We start from the raw sequence: 20,853 nt of genomic DNA on the forward strand, positions 1-20,853 counted from the left end.
TCTTAGAGGAGACTGTGAAACATCTGGCTGCGGGAAATGAAGTGTGTGGATTGTGTGAGGAGTGAGGTCAGATTCTCTGGCTTTGGCTGCATCGGAGTTCCAGCGCAACAACTGCTGGATGTAACCAGCTGCTGAGATATCTCATTTTCCTGTTTCCCACAAAGGAAAAAACAGCAGCTGGGTCTGAAGTGCCTGAGATTATTTAAATTAGTTCCTGGTTATTTCTACAGATATCTTCAGCTTCATCAACAGAGTGTGAAGTGAGAAGGAAGGATCCTAGACTATCCATTTTATTCAAAAAGACTATTTCTTACATTTGTTAATGCTTCTCCCCTCAGTCCTGGTCCTAGAGGAGAAAAATATGTGAATGCCCCATGATGGCATACAAGAAATGGCATCTGGCTAAGAATTTTTGGGACAGGGAGGTTGCTGGTACATCAGCAAACCTGTGTTTGAATTTTCCTCGTCTTGTCTTTTGGTCACATGAGGTGAAAAAAGGTAAGAATATTTAGCACCAATGCTTTGGCCACTTCTGGAATAGGAAAGCTGTGGGTGGCTTTTCAATTATCCCATGATTTTTCCTGTTAAGATCTTATTACTGTCTGTAAAAGTAAACTACACTATCAGTTCTGGGGGCTGGAACTTGCTGTTTTGGAAACAGAATTGTTTTGGATTGCAAGCTATAAGAGGACTGAATGTCTTGTCTTCAAAGCTGGAATGAATTGCAGATGAAACCCCTAGTGAAGAAAAAAAAAAAAGAAATATTTTTAAATGCTACCGTAAAAGTAATGCTCTGAGGACAGGGGTTATGTCTTGGGAGGTTGGTTTTGGTGTGTTGGTTTCTTTGTGTTTTTTTTTTTTTTCCAAGATTTTTTCTCCCTTAATCTGAGGAAGAGTATTTACTGTGGAAAAATCAAGGTCTCTGTTTTGACCATTGATTCAGATGGGAGGAAGGATGAAGAGTAGTTGGGGTAGGGATGGAGAGTGGCAGGAAATTATAAAACTTCCGGATCTTATGAAATCGCTTGAGTTCTGTCTTGTCAACTTTGGAAATACCTGCGTTTTGGGACTTCTACTTTTATAATGGCTCTGTTCAGAAGTGCCATATCCAGGGACCTCTCAGTGATGAAGTTGCATTGCTTACTGACATCCATTACACGTCTTCCTCCTCTCTGGAGAGGGATGTGCAGCGCAATTCTGGTTTTGGAAGGTAAAGGAGATGTATGCGTGTGTGTGTGTTTTCAAAGTATCTGCTGTTACGTGTTTGTGTTGATAAAGGGAAGACTGAAGTTGTACGCTTGCAGCGAGAGCAGGAGGTCGTGAGCTTTTATAAAGAGAATTGATTTCTAGGGCACTCACACCACAGTTGAGAACCATAGGGTAATTTTGCCTCTGACAAAGAGCACTTTTTACAGTGGTTGTAACGAGTTACTTTTCTTGGGTTCCTAGTTGTCACCGGCATCTTTGTTTCAGACTTCGAGATTTTTTTAAATTATTACTATTATTTTTTAAGGGAGACTGAACTCAACATCTGTCTGAGCCTTTATTTTTAAGGAAGTTCTAGAAAGCTTTCTTTTTCTTAAAGGTAGTAAATTTGTACATTTGGCATGTAATGTGTTATAACAGGATATTTTTATATTTTCTGTTTTACTGATTCCTTTTTTCTTTTACAGAAAAGAAATACAGAAATGTCTTACTTTTTAATTCAATTTTTTTTTTTTACCTTAACATCTTAGGATGAATATTTAAACAACAATCTTCAGTCTTGCTTCAAAATGTCCCTGTGTGCATCTTCTCACAAGGACTTTTCTCAGTTGCTGCCACTTCAGGATATTGGATGCAATAAAACAGAAATTAAAAACTCACCCGCTGGTATCGTCTCTCCAGTTCCCTACAGCTGTAATCAGTCCACGTTGACAGCAGCACACAGTCCGGTCGGTATTTCCTCATCTTACATAGAAAACAGACATGAATATTCCACAATGGCATTCTGCAGTCCTGCCATGATGAATTATAACATTACCAGCAGTTTTGGTGATTCGGAGGGTGCATCCGTGAGGCAAACATCAAGCCCCAGTGTGTTATGGTCTGCTCCTGACCATCTCTCCCCTTTGACATTGCACTGTCAGCCATCGCTTCTGTACGCAGAGCAGCCAAAGAGTCCGTGGTGCGAAGCAAGACCAGCGGAGCCAGTGCTACCTGTGACCAGGTCAGTACTACTTGTTTCTTTAAAACTTGGCTGACAATTATTTCCAGTTCCTCCTTTAGTTCTTTTAACGTCTTACCTTTTTACATTTAACTTCTGTGTGTTGGTCTCTCTGAAAAACAAACCCAAACCAAAAAGCCTTCAGCAAACACCACATCAGTCCTGGGTTTTGTGGTTTGGTTTTTTTTTTTTATAATGTAACTTCTGAAATAGGATTTCTTTTTCAATAGCTCATTAGAGAACTACACACCAACACAAAGCACCACAAATGCTTTCAATGTAGGAACTGTGTGCTGTGTATAAACAAAAGTTCAAGACTGCTGAGTATTACTTTATGTAATAAAAATGAATTTTGCTCTGGCAAATTAAGTCCTTTGAGAGAAAGAAGTAAAGGTTCCTTCTTTTTTCCTTTTCATACAACATTGTTTGAATACCATTTTATCTGGATTTTTTTTTTAACCACATCTAATACTTGTGAAGGTTTTTCATGGACTTAGAGTTCAAAGGAAATGTTTTCTTTGTTTTTTAGCTTTAATATCAATGGTGACACAGCATCATGCATCATGTTCAAAAAGGGTGCTGCTACTGAAAATGTCTGATGTTTCTCGTTGGTGTTCTCAACTGACTTCATGAAGGCATTGTGAACAGTAGATTAATGGGCTAAATTTTTAGCTGTAAAGAAACTGTATTTGCAAAACCATGTTCCCGTTCTACACATTTACTCATATTTCAAACTATAAGCAGCATGTAGATCATCAGCTGGTGAAATTACTCCATTCATGGGCACAACAGCTGTTGGATGGATAAAAGCACAGGGTGTTGCAGGTGCTGTTCCTGTTTTAGTAGCTGGATGTTTATTCATAGGGCTCATTATTTAATTTCAGCAGTCATTGTCAGTATGAAAAATAGTGTGTCCTGGCAGCAGTTTTAGTTCCATTGTTATAAAGGATTTGTACTCTTTTTGAAACCACCCACGTTCCTTCTGCACAGGGTGTGCCTTTATGTTGTCTGCTCAGGGCTAAGGCATGAGATCTACGACTACTTCAGACTTGTAGGCTGCACAAATTTTCAGCCCAGCCGCCTCACTAATTTCTATTTGGAGCTGGCAGAGAGTAGCAGAGAGTTCTGGAGTGCAAATCTACTTTAAGTGTAGGCGTGTGGATTGTGAGAGGCCGTTCGGGTAGCACTGATATACAGAAGGATTCCCCAAGCAGGTCTAATGTGAGTAGGGCTAACATCCAAACCCTTCCCACTTTGATTGATGTTCCAAGACTTTGACAGCCCTGGGAAAGCTGCTGCAGGTTAGTGTTTGAAGCCATCCAGATAATGGGACAGCAGCTGGAATAATCCAAGAGCAAACCCACCCCATCTGATGCTCTGTGGTGACTCTCTACATAGTGATTGACTCTCTATATAGGCAGGAGGGAAGCCAAATCCACCACCTTGGAGTTCAAGTAAATAAGTCTTCTGCCATTTGTATAGACTCATACAGACTATTGCTTTTGTAGCTGATGATGACGTAATTTAAAGGGGAGAAATCAATGAAATGTGGGGTGTAAAATTGGTGCATGATCTTTATAATTCAGCAGCGAGTTACTACTGCGTTGCTTGGTAGCTGGACCTCCTCAGTGGTTCCTTTGCCCCAGTATGATGCATGGCAACCCCCCTTCTGTGTATTGAAGGTGTAAAAAAGAAAAAAAAAAAAAAAAAAGACATGGAAACACGAAAAGCAAGAGCTGTAATTCCCTTATTATGGATATCTGTCCTGAAATAAGGCTGTAAAGAAAGAAGCCCTGTGTTTCCTTTTGCTATATCCTTTGGTGAGGTCTTAAATTAATGTCATGGACATCATATTTATTGCCATGGGAACAATGACTATGACACTACAGATTTGTAGATTATACCTTGAAGGAAGAGTTCTTGGGACTGAAACTTAAAGGAATAGCTCTGGGGGAAGGGAGAGACTAAAGCTGTAAAGTGTAAGTAAATTTAAACAGCATTGTAGTTTGACAAAAGGGATTTTGTTTGAAAAATGAGTAAGAAAACATTACTACATATTCAGGCCTGCTGCACAGTTTATATTACTTTTCAAAATAAAGCACGAGTCTCGCTGTGAGAGGAGTTTATTTTCCCTGGGTGTAAATTTCTGTTAACATTGGCTAAACTGATGTGGTCCACTTCACTGAAGTTGTTCAATGTGTAATTTGGCTCTCCTTGTAGATCAGCTCTAAAAGAAGGATCCTGAATTTTCAGCATTCCCTTTCCTCACAAATAGTCTCATTATATGAATACAGAAGAAATTTTATTTAACTCTGTTAAAAGCAGATGTTCTGCAGCATAGTGTTACTTTGCACCAGTCGTTCAGCAAAAATGAATTGTATTCCACGTAAAAATAGACAAATTTTTGGAGTTCTATTTTTTTGCACTTTTATTTGTAAAATGGTAATAATTTGCTGATAAGGACTCTGCTATATTTACTGGCATTATAGGTCTGTACCTTGTGAAGACAATAAAAATAGTCTATTAGTGCAGGATCACTCCCTCTATATCAAAATGACATGAAGAGAAAAGGAATGTGACAGTGTAATTATGTTATATTTAAAAGCAATCAGAAATTGATTTCTGTCATCATCTCCTAAATAAAATGCTTTTAATTAAAGAAATATGAGGTTTATTTTCAAAATGAATAGATATACTACTTCCTAAAAAGTATCAGGAAACTTAAATGAAGTTGCCGGAATGATGCTTCTAGAACTTAATTTTTTCTTCCTTTCTATTATTTTCCTTTTACTTCTGACTAATTGTAGGTAAAGCATGTAAGTAAAGGATTTTGGGTGCATAGGCTAGCAATGCTTGCTTAATTGAAAATTATTTAGGAACTTCATTGTCCTTTTCACTGTGTGCTGGTATCATATTCATATATTGTTTAAACTCTGCTCTGAAGCCATAATTATTAGCATTGTCCTCCTGTGCTTTTTTACTGTGCTCATTTTGTAGAACACTCACACTTATCATGAAGTGTCTTTGAGGTGATCGGTTGCCATCTCCATTTTATGGTAGAGAAGTTGCAGAGATTCAGCAAAAATGTCCCTTCATTTTGAGACACCCGCGAAACAATTTTCAGTGCATTAATCAACGTTTGGAGTGTAGCAGAACCTGGGCTTTTTGACAGTTGTGTGGTATTAACACTTCCAGAAGTTATGGTAGCAGAAGGCTTTTTTTCAGTGGTGCCCAGGGATAGGACAAGAGGAAATGGGCACAAACTTGAATGTAAGAAGTTCTACCTAAACATGAGGAGGAACTTCTTTCCTGTGAGGGTGGCAGAGCCCTGGAAGAGGCTGCCCAAGGAGGTGGTGGAGTCTCCTTCTCTGGAGACATTCAAAACCTGCCTCGACACGTTCCTGTGCATCCTGCTCTGGGTGGACCTGCTTTGGCAGGGGGGGGTTGGACTAGATGATCTCCAGAGGTCCCTTCCAACCCCATATCATTCTGTGATTCTGTGAGGCTCTAGAAAATGCAGAAGATAAAGATTGAAAATTATTCTTCAGCTGGTTTTTACCCATCATCTTGCACACGTTCTGGGAGAGAAAGAAAGAGATTCAAATTACTTGGAAAAAAAACTTAGTAACTATGAGGCTCTCTTTTGACTTTGCGGACACTAAACAGGGCAAGAATGTGAGCACAGAATGGGACCTTCGGATACAGCCTTCCTCACCCTACAGCTTACGCTTGCATGGGATTGAATTATCTCTGGGCACTGGATGAGCCAGTGGCCTGTGGGAGGGAGGGAAAAGTTAGAAGTCATTGTAAAATCTGGACTGTTAATTTCTGACGATGTTGGGGTTTCTTTTTATTTCTTTTCTGTGGTTTTTTTTCTCTCTTTCTTTTTATTATGTACAGTAGTTAGGTTTTAAAAAAGCCTGACAGACAACAAATGCCATGAGCAAATCTTGCTACTTTCTAAGTCAAATCCTTGGTACCCTACTTCATTTTTAATAAAAAGTTGAATTTATGTTCAAGTTTTCCAGGTGTGGCATACGCTACTTGCTGTGGCAAAGCTAGAGGTAATTAAGAGGCATGATAGATACTGAATAACCTAAATAGTCTTGCTGATTCCTTCTCTGTAATCATCGCTGTTGATGACCAGTAGGAATTCACTGACTTGTTACTTTCAAAAAGATCTTAATTCTTTTTATGGAAACATAACATCTCTATATAGAAACCATGATCATAAAATAGAGAGGACTATTAGGAGGTGTAAAGCAACAGATCTTTGCCCATCTGGTTCCTCGGTAGCAGCCAGGGTACATGCCCCATTTTCCTGCATCCTTTGGTGCAGGAGTGCCGTGGGCATCCAGCCAGCTACCGCCAGTTCTTCTGGAGGACCTGGCAGCTCATTCATCTGCTGAACGTGCTGGGGTGCCCCAGTCCCAAGAGCGCTGGGAGGTGGTCTCTGACCACGTGTGGGTCTACCCGCTCCCATTTGCTGTTTGCGTATCCATGCAAGGATCCTCAGGGTATAAAGAAGGCTCTCGGCTGTTTCCTAGTTCTGTTGTCCTTTAAGAGAACAGTAACAAAATGATTGGTTTTGAATCTCCTGCTGGGCTGCCGCAGCTATTGGGGACGAACAGATTTGATGCCCGTTAGGCCTGCAGGAGGCATTCCTTCCTTCCAGATTGTGGCTCAGTGTGCAGGCTGTTTGCCGCAGCCTGTGGAAGTCACGCATCTTGCATGTGTGCAGGGTGACTGTCGTTAAACTTTTAAGCAAGCAAAGAGAAGAGTGTTATTTAAAACACTTGTCTTGACTGGAAGGTAAAAAGCAACACTCCTCAGTGAAACGGTTGTGGTGTGTGCTTTTTCTTCATTTTCACGGAATCATGGGATTCTCAGAGTTGGAAGGGACCTCTAGAGATCATCTAGTCCAACTCCCCTGCTAAAACAGGATTTCCTCCATAACATCTTGGTGCTTTAATGAGGGCAATAAACATCACCCTCTAGAGCATATCAATCAGTTGCTGGGATCCTCTCTAGCTGATCGTTATTCTCTTCTGACTCTCACAATTGGATCTTGACTCCTAAGTAGAGCTTAAATACGGACCTCTTCTACTAGTGTGAAATGCCAAATTACTTCTTGTTCCAAATACAGGGAAACAGGAAGGAACAGTCGTGCTTTTTCCTCCTTGCATTAGCAGCATATTAGGCACATGTGATACAGTCCCTTCATTCTAAGGGCAGTTTCCCCCACACTGGTCTTCCCAGCGTGGCAGAAGGGGAAATGACAGTGATCCAGCAGTCTATTAATGGGTGTGTGTAATCAAAAACTGGGCTTGTTAAACATCTAAACACCTTTATTGCTTGCAATGTCTCAATGAATTTACATTTTTTAAAAGCTTGCAGTTCAGTTACTTAATTCTACACAAATACCTTAAATTTGGAATTTAAATTCCAAAACAAAATTTTTCTGTTTTGGGATTTGTTCAGAGGATCACCCTTTTCCTTTCCAAATTTTCTATGAGGAAATTGGAGAACATTCTCTTCAAATATATATAAAATTGATTTGTCGCTGGCGTGTGAATGTGTTTGTCCTTACCTGCTGTAATGAAACCGGCACAAAGTCTGCTTCTAATATGTTAGTTAAGGCCTCTTTCACAGCACTTTCAGCTCGTTTCTACTGTTCTCTTTAAACTTGCTCCTGTTGGTGAACAGGTTTTTCCTGCCCTGGCAAAATACCCTTGTTCTTTAGAAGTTATAAACCATGCTACCAGCTGTCTTAACCCAATTGGTGCTTCTTTTCCTCCCTAAACCTGCTGGAAGGTGGGATGAGGAAAATTCTACGGTTTCTAACTTCTGCCTCTGTGCTTAAGTTTATACCTATAAGTTGACTTTACAGGTTTCCTTTTGTCAAACTGCTGCTGAGAGTTTGCACGTGACACTATATTCTGTCTATCTAGAAATTTTTACCATGAAGGTAAAACATGCTAAAACCACCAAGAAAATGAGGTCCAGAGAAAAGGTACACAATGGATGTGTTTCCTATACCTAAAACCCACTTTACTGATAATCTAATTTCCTTTCTTCTTGCTGTTTGTTTACAGGATCTAGGTGTCAGGAATTGGCTGTTATTTCATGTTTTTATCTTGTTCTAATTTTAATGCAGCTGCTAAGAATAGTTCCGATAAGTTGGAACTATTTTGCAGTGCTTTAGAAAAGAATATATCTTATCAATTTATATGGAGCAATAATTTTTTTATGTATGAAAGCATTTTATTAATCACATTTCTCCATTCTTCTCGTATTCAGACTTTGATATAGCATTAGGGTGATCAATGTGGGTCGTCACCTCGAACAGAAAACTTAGTCTAATGTTGTGAGTTGATCTCGTAGGCTTACTTACTTATTTCATATCTCAATATGTTTGTCTCCAGCATCTCTTTGAATGATTAAAACCTCATTGAAAGGATGAAATACTTGAGACTAGATATATATTTCTCCAGCTAAAATTTACGCTTGCTAACAGTACAAAGCAACTGTAGCTATGTTTGTGTTAGTGTTTATCATGTCAGTCCAAGCTGTCTGAGCTTGCGTTTTCCGTGCTAAGCTTCCAAAGGTAAAGCCCCCTCTGTTCACAGATTCCTGGACTTGTGCGTTCCCAGGAGTTCTTCAAGATCCATCAACATTTCATATGATTTTTCCCAGAGTTCATCTGAATGACACATCAGCAAGCTAGTTTTATGCCTTTAAGTATATTAAAACTTCATAGTCTGTCATCATTGAAAGTTCTGGGATCAGACTATGTTCTTTTAATACCCTTATCAGAAAAAGGCATAACAGCGTTTCACACTGCCCTGTGTCCAGTAATAAGATGACTCTATACAGAGAGCATTGAAGACAATGAAAAATAATGAAACTCTTTGCAATGTAGATTAATTTTTTCCTCTTATAACAGATGTTTTTCTTTTCTATCAGAGAGACGTTAAAAAGAAAAACTAATGCGAATGACCATACAAGCCCAATTGCAAATAATCCTGGCTCGAAAAGGGATGCCCACTTCTGTGCAGTCTGCAGTGACTACGCTTCAGGATACCACTATGGGGTCTGGTCATGTGAAGGCTGCAAAGCGTTCTTTAAAAGAAGTATTCAAGGTAGGAGAATCAGCCTTTGATAGCTTTGCTCAAATAAGTTGTTTCATATGATAAGGGGCTGCGGCGGTGGATCTAGTAATGAGTTGATTTAAAATCCTGGTGTGTGGTGCTGCATGCTGAAAACAGCAACACATGATTTGACTACTTTATCTTTTGGCTCTTGTGTTATCAAGATCTGGAAACACTACAAAGTAAGCAATTGATTTCTTTAGAGAAGAGGTGGAATACATAGCATGGGAAGGCCCTGCAGTAGGGGCCTTGGTGGGATGGCACTGCAGACCTGTGAATCTGATTGCAGTTAGTGTCCCAAAGTGGACATAGTAATTGTGAATTTGTTATACTAGACACAGTTAGAGTAGGTGACTGGAGACTTTGCTTGCTAGGAACTGTTCTGGACAGGAATATATTGCCTGGAGCTGTTGAGTCATAGCGTATAACATCTACACAGTATGTAGGATATAAAAAAGTAAGTATTAAATCTGATTATTGTTATTTCTCAGCCCTCCTCCCCCAGAGCCTACATTGCAATATTTCTTATTCTGTTAGATCTATCTAAGATTTCCACTTCAGTGTTTAAATTCTTAAATATTTAGTATTTAGTTCAAATTTCCTGAGTGGCTGCAGTATGAAATAAAAGTAGGTCTCTGTGTTTGTTATCACACACAACCTATGGGCACTGACATATTGCAACTTTGGACCACTTAGTTTCTTTAACCTTGGCTCTAGTTATCATGTTCTTTGGCCTCATCTGGGGTTTCTTGGTGGAAATTTAATTGGATTGACATTGGATACTCTGTGCAGATACTAACAGAGACACGCTTGTCACTTTTTGGTCTATAATGTTCCCTTGCTCTTCTGCACACAAAGCATTTGGAAATCTTCAGATACTTTCTTTTGACTCAATATGGCAGAGTAGGTGTCACCATTAGATTCAAAGTTAATTCAGAACTTGTTTGCCTTTTCAATTTATTGTGCAAGTTCTGCAAGGGTGAATAACAATTACTATAAACTGGTGCAAGTTCTTTTGATTTCTGAAATAATTGAAGAGAACTTCGTCTCCGGCTTGTCACAAGTGGAGACTAAATTTGATCTCAAAGTGTTTTCTGTCAGGAAAATTATTTGCCTGCTCTGCATTGCTCACATGTGCTTTGGCCATGAACCAGTTACCCATTGTGGCCTTTTGTACACCGTAATGTACCCTGTCAGGTAACGTTTGCTTGTAATTCAAATAAGTGAAAGTAAGTTCTTGGCATAAAACGCTATCAAGCACTCAGTTGCAACTGTTGTTATGAAGGATATTGCCTATAAAAATAAAACAACTGGGCCTACCATAGGCAAAAATGTTGGGCTAATGCCTAATTAAAATTTGCTGGTATGACTGAGCAACTGTGTGTGGTCTCCTCTGCTTGTCCAAGTTTGTAGTGTAGTGTATTTGTCCCACATCTCTGAACATCCGCCTGCAAGCTAAATTATCCCAAGGCCACAGGAGTTTTAAACCACTTTATAGTCCTGTGTGCTTGGGTTATAGTGCAACAGAGAGCTTCCTCCTCCTTTCCCCCCATGTTGTGTGAAGGGTGATAAACAGTAATTTGTTTTTCAGCCATATCTGCCAGTAGGAAACAGGACAAACTGTAACCTGATCTTGTCTTTTTAAAATTGTCGGTTCAAAAATTCAAGGTTAAAATTATTTTAATTTTGCAAGGAAATAGTCACAATGGTTCAGTTAAATAATTACTCTTGGGGACATGAACTCTTGAACTGCCATCAAGTAAAAAAAATCTCTAGTAGCTATAACTTTGCCTGATCTATTCTTAAAGTTTGAAAAAAAAAAACCAAAAACAAACTTGAAAAACGGAGAGCAGAGAGATTAAGAAATGTAAATGAGTGGATATTTTTTGCATCCTTTGGTAACTACTGCAAGAGAGATTTCCAGTATTTAGCAGAAGGTGATTCAACTGTATTTACACCAAGAGCATACTCAAGGCCAGTTTGCAGTAATAAACCCTTGAAACAGAGTATTGATTAATGAAACACAATAATATAACGGGGTTTGGGTGGGGGCAAAGTGAGGTGGGAGAGGAGGAGAAGACAACAGAAGAGGCTGAATTGGAAACTCATGAAAATAAGAGAAACATTTGTCCAGAATATCTAAATGTTAGATGCTTATGCTTCTTTGGTACTATACAGTATGCATTACTTTATACTAGTCTTCTTTCTCCCTTGGGCTGCTTTTTTTTAATTGACTTTGGTCCAGGGTCAATCCTCCAAAGGCTTCTTCATTCCTGGAACTCACCACGTCAGAGAGAGTTCAGTAAATAGATCTGTAGGTTACTTAAATCTTTTCAGGACTGTAGCTGTGTCATTGCTGTTTTCAGCTCTGCTCAGGAAAAAAAAAATCTAGTATCTGCCACCCGTAGAATATTAGTATACAGTAAGAAGCTGGAGATTGGGAGCAAATTTGTACAAGACTGTAGGTCCCATTTTCAAAAATTACTTGGTATTAGAAGGTGCTTGGGTATCTAAGTCATCACTAAAAGCTTGTCTATGTTGTCTGGTTACTTTTTCAGGTCACAGATTGATGTTTTCAGTATAGGATAAATATGCATTTTTTGAACCGGTTAAATTCATGGAGCTTAGATATACTCCTAAGAAAAAGTTGAGATGCTTAAAATCATGAAGGTCCTGATTAGGGAAATGACCAAGAGAAGCTGTTGGAGATGTTCAGTTTTCTCTTTTATACTCTGCTGCAGGACACAATGATTACATCTGCCCAGCTACCAATCAATGCACGATAGACAAAAACAGGCGCAAAAGCTGCCAGGCATGCCGGCTACGGAAATGCTATGAAGTCGGAATGATGAAATGTGGTGAGTTTTGTGTGTCTGTGTTGTTTGCTTGAGTTTTGCTGGCGTTTTATTTCCCTTCAGTCAATTCTGTACAGCTTTTTTTTTTTTTTTTCCCCCTTGAAATCCTAAAACGGCATAACAGGTTGTTTAAGAATTGATGCATTTCTTCCTATAAAAGTAGAAAAGGACTTGTCATTTTCAGAAAAAAACCTGTGAGAAGGTGTAAGGTGTAGGTTCAGGACAGGAAAACCGTAGTACCTCTGCGGAGCTCTGTGAAGGCAGTTTACTTGCATGCTACATTCAGCAGAATGGGAGCCCAAGATCTGCTGCTGCCTGACCCTCAAGCCAATCTGAAACCCCTTCAAGTACGGGTTAAATGAGCCTGCGCTGTGTCCTGCTGGTTGAACGTAAAGCAAGAAGTAGTGAACAACCGCAGTTTGTCACTGTACCACTCAGAATTATACAGCCTTTTCTCTTGTTCCCGTCTTGTACTTACAGTGACGTGACTTCCCTGTAGTTGTACATTTATAGATGATATTCTAAAAGTTACTTTTAAGAAGAAAATAACTTAAAAGGTATTTCAGTACCTAAGGTACTTTCACAGCCAAGGTTTGTTGTTGTTTCTTATAGATTCACCAATGTACACGATAGGCTGGGAAAACATCACATAGGAACACTGGAGGGGAAAGGAGAAGGTCACTGTGCTTGGTCCTCTGTGATTTGCAGGCATTCATCTCATTTCATCCCATTTAATGTAGATACCTATTTCTATTTCAAAAGTAGGTGGTGTTTTCATCCTCCCACTGCTTTGATCCGAAGGCTGTTTGCAGAATATTATTTCTTTCATTAGGAACATTCTTCAGAATTCGAGCCTGCATTTATTGCTGGACAATTAATGCCTGTTTGTTCTTATGGCAACATTGTCTTCTAGCTTAGAGCCTTCTCTTCTATTTATTGGTAGCAGTCTGGTCTGGTTGTACTTACGGGATGCATGATATCCCCTCACATATATTAGCCTCATATTAGGCTAAATGGACCAAGAAATCTCCTCCTCTTGCAAAAAAGGAAAGTAGACAGAATCTGGAAGTCATCGGGGTAGCTTGTCCCTCAATCTGCTCCAGGCTCAAATAATCTGTTTTGCAATTGGATGACCAGAATCATGGACGGTATTCCTGTGAACTCCCCTCACTGTAGTGCCATTAATACATATCTGTTTCTGCAGTAGTTTTTCTCTGCGTGCAACCCGAGATCCTATTTGCCTTTTTCATGGTTGCTTCAGGCTAACAGTCCATAATCATTCTACGAGCTGTTACGGTTGCAGCCTCTCTGTTCATTTCTAGCTGATAACTCCCAGCTTAGAGCTACAATTTAAATTGTTTCTTGTATTATTTTTGTACTCCTGAAGCATATTTAGTTTCTGTTGCTCAAGTCAGCTAGTTCTTTCTATATGAAGCTCCTATCTTCCTCTGCAGTGATGATGCATCTCAATTTTATCAGTATTTTTCATTAATATGGTCTTAGCTACCTTTACTGTCTGGCCTCCAGAAAGGAAAGCCTTATGCTTGCAAATGAGTCTCCTTTTGAAACTTTACCTTCTGAATGGTGTCACTATCTTTTGTTCATCTTTATGACTGAGAATTTTACTCAATGCGTAGGTTTTCCCAACAGAGGTTTCTATCAAGCACCAGTTCTGTAGTTGGAGACTTTTTGTAAATGTTGATTCCACTATGATATTCTATGGTGGTCCTCCACGATGCTTTCCTTAAATGACTCCTTTTATTCTAAATGTCCAGGAAGTTCTGGTTTGTGATTAGACCTCATAGGCACTATGGTATTACAAGTAATAAATGATGAGAATATGTACTGTGTTCCTTTTAGTCTTGTCCCATATTCATAAACAAAATTTTCCTACAATGGTGAAAGTTTATAGGACTTTAATGACTATGCCAGGCCAAAAATTACTTCAAAACTTTGAAACTAAAGTAGTAAAATAACAGGAATTGTAGTTTTTAAAGATCAGGGTTTCTTAAAAGAGTAGCACTGAAATTGGAGAATCTTAATTTAATTTGAGAATCTTAACAATTTAATTTGAGAAAAAGGAATATAAAAATCACTCAGAATTGTCTGAGTTGCCTGATGAGTTAAGAGGCACCTGTGAGTAAAACTGATGCATGGACACATAGTGACAGACATTTAAACCAGGCAGATTTTAAGACTGTATTTCTTGCATGAAATACAAATGCCATTTCCTGCAGACTGGAGTGATTATCTTTCAAATTTTTTCTTGTTAGAGCCATGCTTTAATACCAGGTTTTTACGGTAAAAAGCCATAAAAGAGTACATTTTCTTTTTAATGAAGGCTTTTCCCCATCTCCGGTCCTTTGCCAGGTCACGTAGTGAAAGAATTGATTCACATCTGCTAAAACCCTGGGTAGGATAGAAAGGTTTGTAAGTGCATTTTTTGTTTGGTGGAGACTTGTTGTCCAGCAGAAGTGATAAAAGAATCTCAATTACCACTTTGTGGTTTATGAAAGCTCTTCATAAAAAACTGCACTGTTTGCATCAAATCTTTAAATCCTCATTTTGTATATTATCAATAGTCACCTTGAGAAAAAAATATACGTGTGTGTGTGCATATAACATACATTTCTGTGCGTAAATGTGATTGGGCAGTGCACGCTGTCTTTGGCAATAGGAAAGTGTTGCCTTGGAGTTTCCTGGTCTGAAATTCTCTTGGATGTCATTGCATTCATAAACGTTGAGAAGTCAACCCAACAAGCCACAGCTATTTCAGCGGAGGCTAGCTTGGGGGTGCTTTGTATTTAGGTGGTAATGGATTTTCGTATGAAATATGCCATCATTGCCAAAAGCGCAATGAAGGTCCTAGACACTGCATCTGCAAATTTCTCTGTAGGAAGTCTTTGTTGTCTACTGTTCCAATCAAGAAAGCTACTGCTATATTTTGGCACTAGGACTGCTATCAGTGGTAGAAAAACAACTGCAAAGCACTGTCACCAGGAAAAAGGAAAACAGAATTACTGCAAATAAATTAAAAGTAAATTCTGCCCAGCAAACTCCAATAAGACACATCAGGATAAAATGGATCATCTCTTGGAGCTTTCTGGTGTTTACCTAGGAAGCCTGAAATGGTCTGGGCTGTTTGCCCAAGGCAGTCTAGCAGAGGGGAGTTGCTTCATGGTTTAGCTGTAGACATTCTGGGAGCACCTATGCTCGTACTTCTCTTTTTGGCTTCCTGAGGAGCAAATAGACCTTCTTCCATAAGGATTTTTCAGTTTCCGTCTTGGCACTGGACTTAGTTATTTCCCCCACCCTGCTCCTGTATCTTTTTCCCCGTGTGCCAGTTCTCAACATGTTGAAAATTATCCAAAGATGAAGCTCCTCTCAGCCCCCTCCCCACCCCAAATGAGGAGACTGAGGGGCCATACTAAAAAGCGATGGACAGACACTGTCCTTGAATACTGGCATAATTCCACGAATTTGCAGAAAGTAAAACAGACTTTCCTGTGGGCTGATATGGTTCAGGACTTGGCTCTCTTTTTCTCCTGTGCTTGGCTGCTGCGTGCAGTTTCTAGATAGCACCTTAAAATACTGCAAATTACTTCTCACACAGAAAGTAAGTGGGGGAAAAAATGTTTAATGAAATTCTCTAGACATCAGATGTATTAATTGTATTTTAGCTACTGTAGAAATTACTGTAATTTCAGCTCATGTTCTCATGTGTGTACGGCAGACAGCAGCTTCTTTGTCAGTAGGTCTACTCTGTGAATAAAGATGCACTCACCAGAACATACGCATTTGCTTTCGAAGGTGACTGGAGTGACAACGTGTGTGTGTATATGTGTGTATATATATACACACTAATGTATACCTGAGCGAGTTTTAAGCTCAAACACTTACAAAAACTCGTTATAATATATTCAGTGGTAGAATCTGCAGTTGCTTCTGAACTGGTTAGTTACATAGAGAGTTGCCAAAATCAATATTAAGAGCAACATGCTGTATAACTGCCCACCATATCAGACAGCAGAGGCATTTGCAATTTTTGAAGAATTTGTAAAGCAGGAATTGCTTTAAAAATAGTGTGTTTCACTGCCAATAATACTTGTTGTGGCTTGGTCATGGGTGAGTGAACAGCAGACTCATTGTAATGTTTGGTTTTGTTTTTTTTCCAATATGTCTTATTTCTTATGTTCTTATGATCATTTACCCACGTGGTCAGTGGTGCTGTAGCTCGAGGTCTTGCCCTTGATTCAGCATCCTCGGCTGAATACAGCTATTTCCTTGCACAAAGAATAGCTCTAAATCCTTAAGAAGAGTGCTATAGGAAGACTGAGGGATTTGATCATCTTGTGCATTTTTCCAATTGCCTGAATTACCCTTATATGAATGAATATTAACTCTTAAGTATAGTTAGAGAGTTTGTGGTAAAGTCAGAAATAATCCCTAATCTGGGAAAATGCAATTGTTTTATTGCTGTGCTTTTACACAGATTGATCCACATCTCTCCATCTAGTTAAGCCAAATATTAAGCTGGTCTATAATTATTTATAATATATAGTTTTATAAGCACTTATACACGCCTGTTGGATGCTAATAGATGTAGAGGTAAAATTTCTCAGTCCTGTCTAAACTTTGGATTTGAATAAAGAGCACAGAAGTTCCTTTATGTTGCTGAAATGTTGCTTTAACTGGAAAGGCTGCTGCTTTCTGATATGTCAATTGACTGGCAAGCTTAAATATTGTTTTCTTAGTTGTGTAATCTTACAATGCACTCCTTTTTTTTTAATACAAGCAGAATAAATTTTAATGTGGAAATAAATGGTATCCCTTGTAGTTACGGATGAGCTGTGTTTCATGCATACTGTTCACACACAAGTGAATGAGCCTTTGGCTGCTTTGGCAATATATGGTGACAAACAAGAATTCAGAATCTGGTTTGGTTTGCCCTCTCCCTCCCCCTCCCCCCCTTTATTTTCATCACCATCTGTATTTTTTTAGTATCAAGTTTTTTAATGCAGAAATGTTATAACACTTACTTTGGCTTTCTGATTGTGATTACAGAAACTGATTCTGTGTTTTAAATGGAGTAGTTTTTTAAAATAAGTTATGTTATATGGTCATATATGAAACTTGATTTAGTTAAATAACCTAAAGTATCTTAAAGGGGCTTCCTATTTCCCAGTAAGAACCTTCCTCAAGTATTGAGACCTTTAATACAGTCGATAAGTATCACAACCTGACAATTATTTTAAGATGGAGCATGGGGTGCAGCTGCACAGATGACAATTGTACAAGACTATCAATTCAAACAGGATGCTGGATTACTTTTTTTTAATAATATTTTAAATTTTACTGATTTCTTTGATTATCTTCAAATTACCTGGGCACTTACCTGTGTATTTTTATTTTGGAGAGGCTACAGGCTGTTAATTTAAAAGTCTTTATAACAGTGAATTGGAAAGGATAACTCGAGCCTCAGCCTCGATATTTTCTGTGCCACAAAGAAGTCTGGGTGACAGTACAATAGAGCTGAGGACAGCTGATCAGAGGATGTGGAGTTCCACAAGAGTGCACTTGATTCACTTCAGTGCCAGTAACTAAACTAGGGACAATGAGCTGGTTGTAAGTGCTTGCTTGACCACATGTTGCTCCTGGCAGGTGTGTCCAAACTGCTGGAATTTCTTCCTGGTTGTGTCATCAGGCATCTCCTCCTCTCCCCAGCTTCCTCTTAAAACAGTAGTTCTTCTGACGTTATCTTTTTAGATATGGTCCCTAACTGAACAACTTTTCCATGTGTTTGTTTAAAGACTGCTCTCCGTGTGTCATCTTTTTGGGGCTTCACAGCTCCACCAGGCACTGGAGAATAAAAACTACGCATGTTGCAGAGCAGTTGGTATTTTTTGATAGCCCAAAGAAAATTTCTCCTCTGCCTTGCATCTCCCTATGGCTTTTAGTCTGTCTGCGCTATTTTTCTTGTTCTCTCCTTCAAGATGAAGATTTTTCTTGTTCTCTCCTTCTCTCTTCTCAAGTCTGGAGAATAAATCTTATGAAGAGCGATTGAAGGAGCTGGGACTGTTTAGTTTGAGGAAGAGGAGGCTGAGGGGAGACCTCATCACTCTCTACAACTACTTGAAAGGACACTGTAGAGAGGTTGGTGCTGGTCTCTTCTCACAAGCAAATAGCGATAGAACAAGAGGGAATGGCTTCAAGCTGCAACAGGGTAAGTTTAGACTGGACATCAGGAAACAATTCTTCACAGAAAGAGTGTTCAGACACTGGAAGAGGTTGCCCAGGGAGGTGGCTGAGTCACCATCCCTGAGTGTGTTTAAGAGTCATTTAGATGTGGTGTTGGGGGATATGGTGTAGGGGAGAACTTTGTAGAGAAGGGTAGATGGTTGGACTCGATGATCCCAAGGGTCTTTTCCAACCTGAATGATTCTATGATTCTATAAGATGACCATGTTCAATGTGCTTCAGCTTTCTAAATAGTGGAAACGATGTGAGGTGTTGTTTCTTACTTCAGTTCAGTTCTCTCCTGGTGGTTAGGATCTCTACCATGCGCATTCATATGGATATCAGAGCCATGGAGATCGCTGTAGGTAGACCACCCTAGGAAGTATCTAGGCGCTTCTTCATTTGTCTCCAGTTGTACTTTTGTTCCAGTAACTTAGCTCACTGTCAACCTTTCCTCTTTGTCTTCCCTGGTGGAAAATACTTACATACATTCTGTGCATGACATGACTTCAGAACAGTCTGCAGCCCTCTGTGCCATTCTAATGTTTTTCTGAAGCTGATAAAGCACTTCAAGATTTTCCTCTTGAGCTTTGTGCATTAGTCCAAAATGAGGCTTAGCACAGAGTTCACTGCATCATCCAGGTGTCTTTCTAGAAATTAGCCTATGCCTCACTGTCCTTTGGCACTCTCAGGAAGAAAAGGATTTGCACAGACAGATGGTTGAAGAAATTGCTCTGTGACTTCTGTACTTTTGCAGGTAACCTTTTTCTGGGTACCATCAACTCTGATTTCATTGACCTACCATAAGATAAAGTCTCCAGCTCTGATTGTCTCTGCTGGTGTGTTATCTTTCCCTAACTGCCTGTTCAGCTGCTCTGGCAACTTCTAGCTAGATGTCATTCAGCTAAGCATTTGTTTCTGCAAATCACTGATTGTTTTCTTTCATCCCATTATTTGTGCAAATGTCCTGTCAGTATTCAACCCATATCATCCTACCCATAATCCTTTTAGGGATGCAAAACCATCTTTGCCCAAAATGGTGCAGATTTTAGGCTGGACTTCCAGCTGATAATGCTTCCAGTTCCAAATGCCTTGTTCCACTTGGATTCCTCCGTGCCAGAGGATATGTTTCATTGAACCGGCTTTGCCTATTTGTATTCTCGAGTCTCTTGGGTTTTCAGATAGAGGGTGTTCTCCAATACTGAGAACTTCTTTAGTGGTCATCCTGTTCTCTTTTATATCTGAGGTGGTTTACTAAACAGACAGCAAGTGAGGATGATAGCGGTGTACAGTTGAATGTTCCACATCCTTAAAGTCCTGGCAGAATTTGTGAGTCCTTATCCAGTCTTTCTAGTGCCTCCAGGTCGTGCCTAATTGTCCTTTGCACCTCACCCTTCTCATGGGTGAGATGCTTGATAGCTGCTGAAGGCAAGAGAGGACTATGACCTGAAAAGCCACCTCATCTGAGGAACGTCCACCACTGAGAGTCTGCATTCACCCAACATCTTATTTAGAAAGACAGCATCTGAAATTATTTTTTTGTGTCCCTACCCCCTTTATTTTTAATTTGGCTTATGTTTGGCCCTCTCTTCTCACTGAAACCCTGCAATTTGGCTGCAATTTAGGCGACTCATGGTCTGTAGAACTCTAATGGATAGGGATGAAGAATGGCAGGTATTGCTGAATCCAGTAGCTTGACAGAAGGAAAACTGCCATATTGCCATGTCCCCAGGTACAGTAGCAAGTGTGAGTGTCTATTGTTATTATTAGGCACATACATACACAATACCTATATCCACAGTCAGCCACACAGATCAGCACAGAAAATATAGCACTCATGGGAGTGCTATAGCAGTGGAAAATATATGCTTATATACAATACAGATCCTTCCAGTAGCTGGGTTTAGACACCCAGTCTGTCAAATAGTTGGCCCGTGGATCCCCATATCTCCCCAGCTGGTGGCCTCTGGGTCTGCAGTCTCACCCCAGTTGCTGGTACTCAGACCTTCTCCCATACAAATGGTCACAGAAACACACATGTGCTATGGATCCCACCAGTAACTGGCTTTAGAAAGTCAATGTTATCCAGTAATTGGCTCCTGGATCCTCTGTTCTTCCAGATACCTTGTGCACAAACTCTTTTGTGCATGCACACACACACGTGTACATCTCTGGCAGACCTGTGGCCCTACTGGTAGCTGACACCCAGATCCTCTGGTCTTTCTAGTGGCTTAGAATGCCTTGTCCCTCCAGGTGAACTGAAAAGCCTTTCCTATTGACTTATCTGCTGGGTGTCATGCCCAGACCACAGGCTGGTCATTATCCTTTGATGGCCCTGAGAGCAGCCGAGCCCATGTGCTCGTTGTCACTGGTTAGGTTCTTGGAATTCTTCCATCTCCATTGT

At 39.7% G+C, this 20,853-nt stretch overlaps 1 protein-coding gene across 1 annotated transcript in view; it reads left to right on the forward strand.

The window, feature by feature from the left end:
* The first annotated feature begins 250 nt into the window (after positions 1-250).
* Positions 251-20,853, forward strand: part of ESR2 (estrogen receptor 2) — a 36,263-nt gene continuing 15,660 nt past the window's right edge. Inside the window, exons 1-4 of the mRNA XM_074148443.1 lie at positions 251-498; positions 1,737-2,209; positions 9,173-9,348; positions 12,099-12,215. Coding sequence (XP_074004544.1) covers positions 1,776-2,209; positions 9,173-9,348; positions 12,099-12,215 — 727 coding nt within the window. The 5' untranslated portion in view covers positions 251-498; positions 1,737-1,775. The remainder of the gene's footprint in view (positions 499-1,736; positions 2,210-9,172; positions 9,349-12,098; positions 12,216-20,853) is intronic.

Source organism: Numenius arquata, chromosome 6, assembly GCF_964106895.1.
Source record: "Numenius arquata chromosome 6, bNumArq3.hap1.1, whole genome shotgun sequence".
NCBI lineage: Eukaryota > Metazoa > Chordata > Aves > Charadriiformes > Scolopacidae > Numenius > Numenius arquata.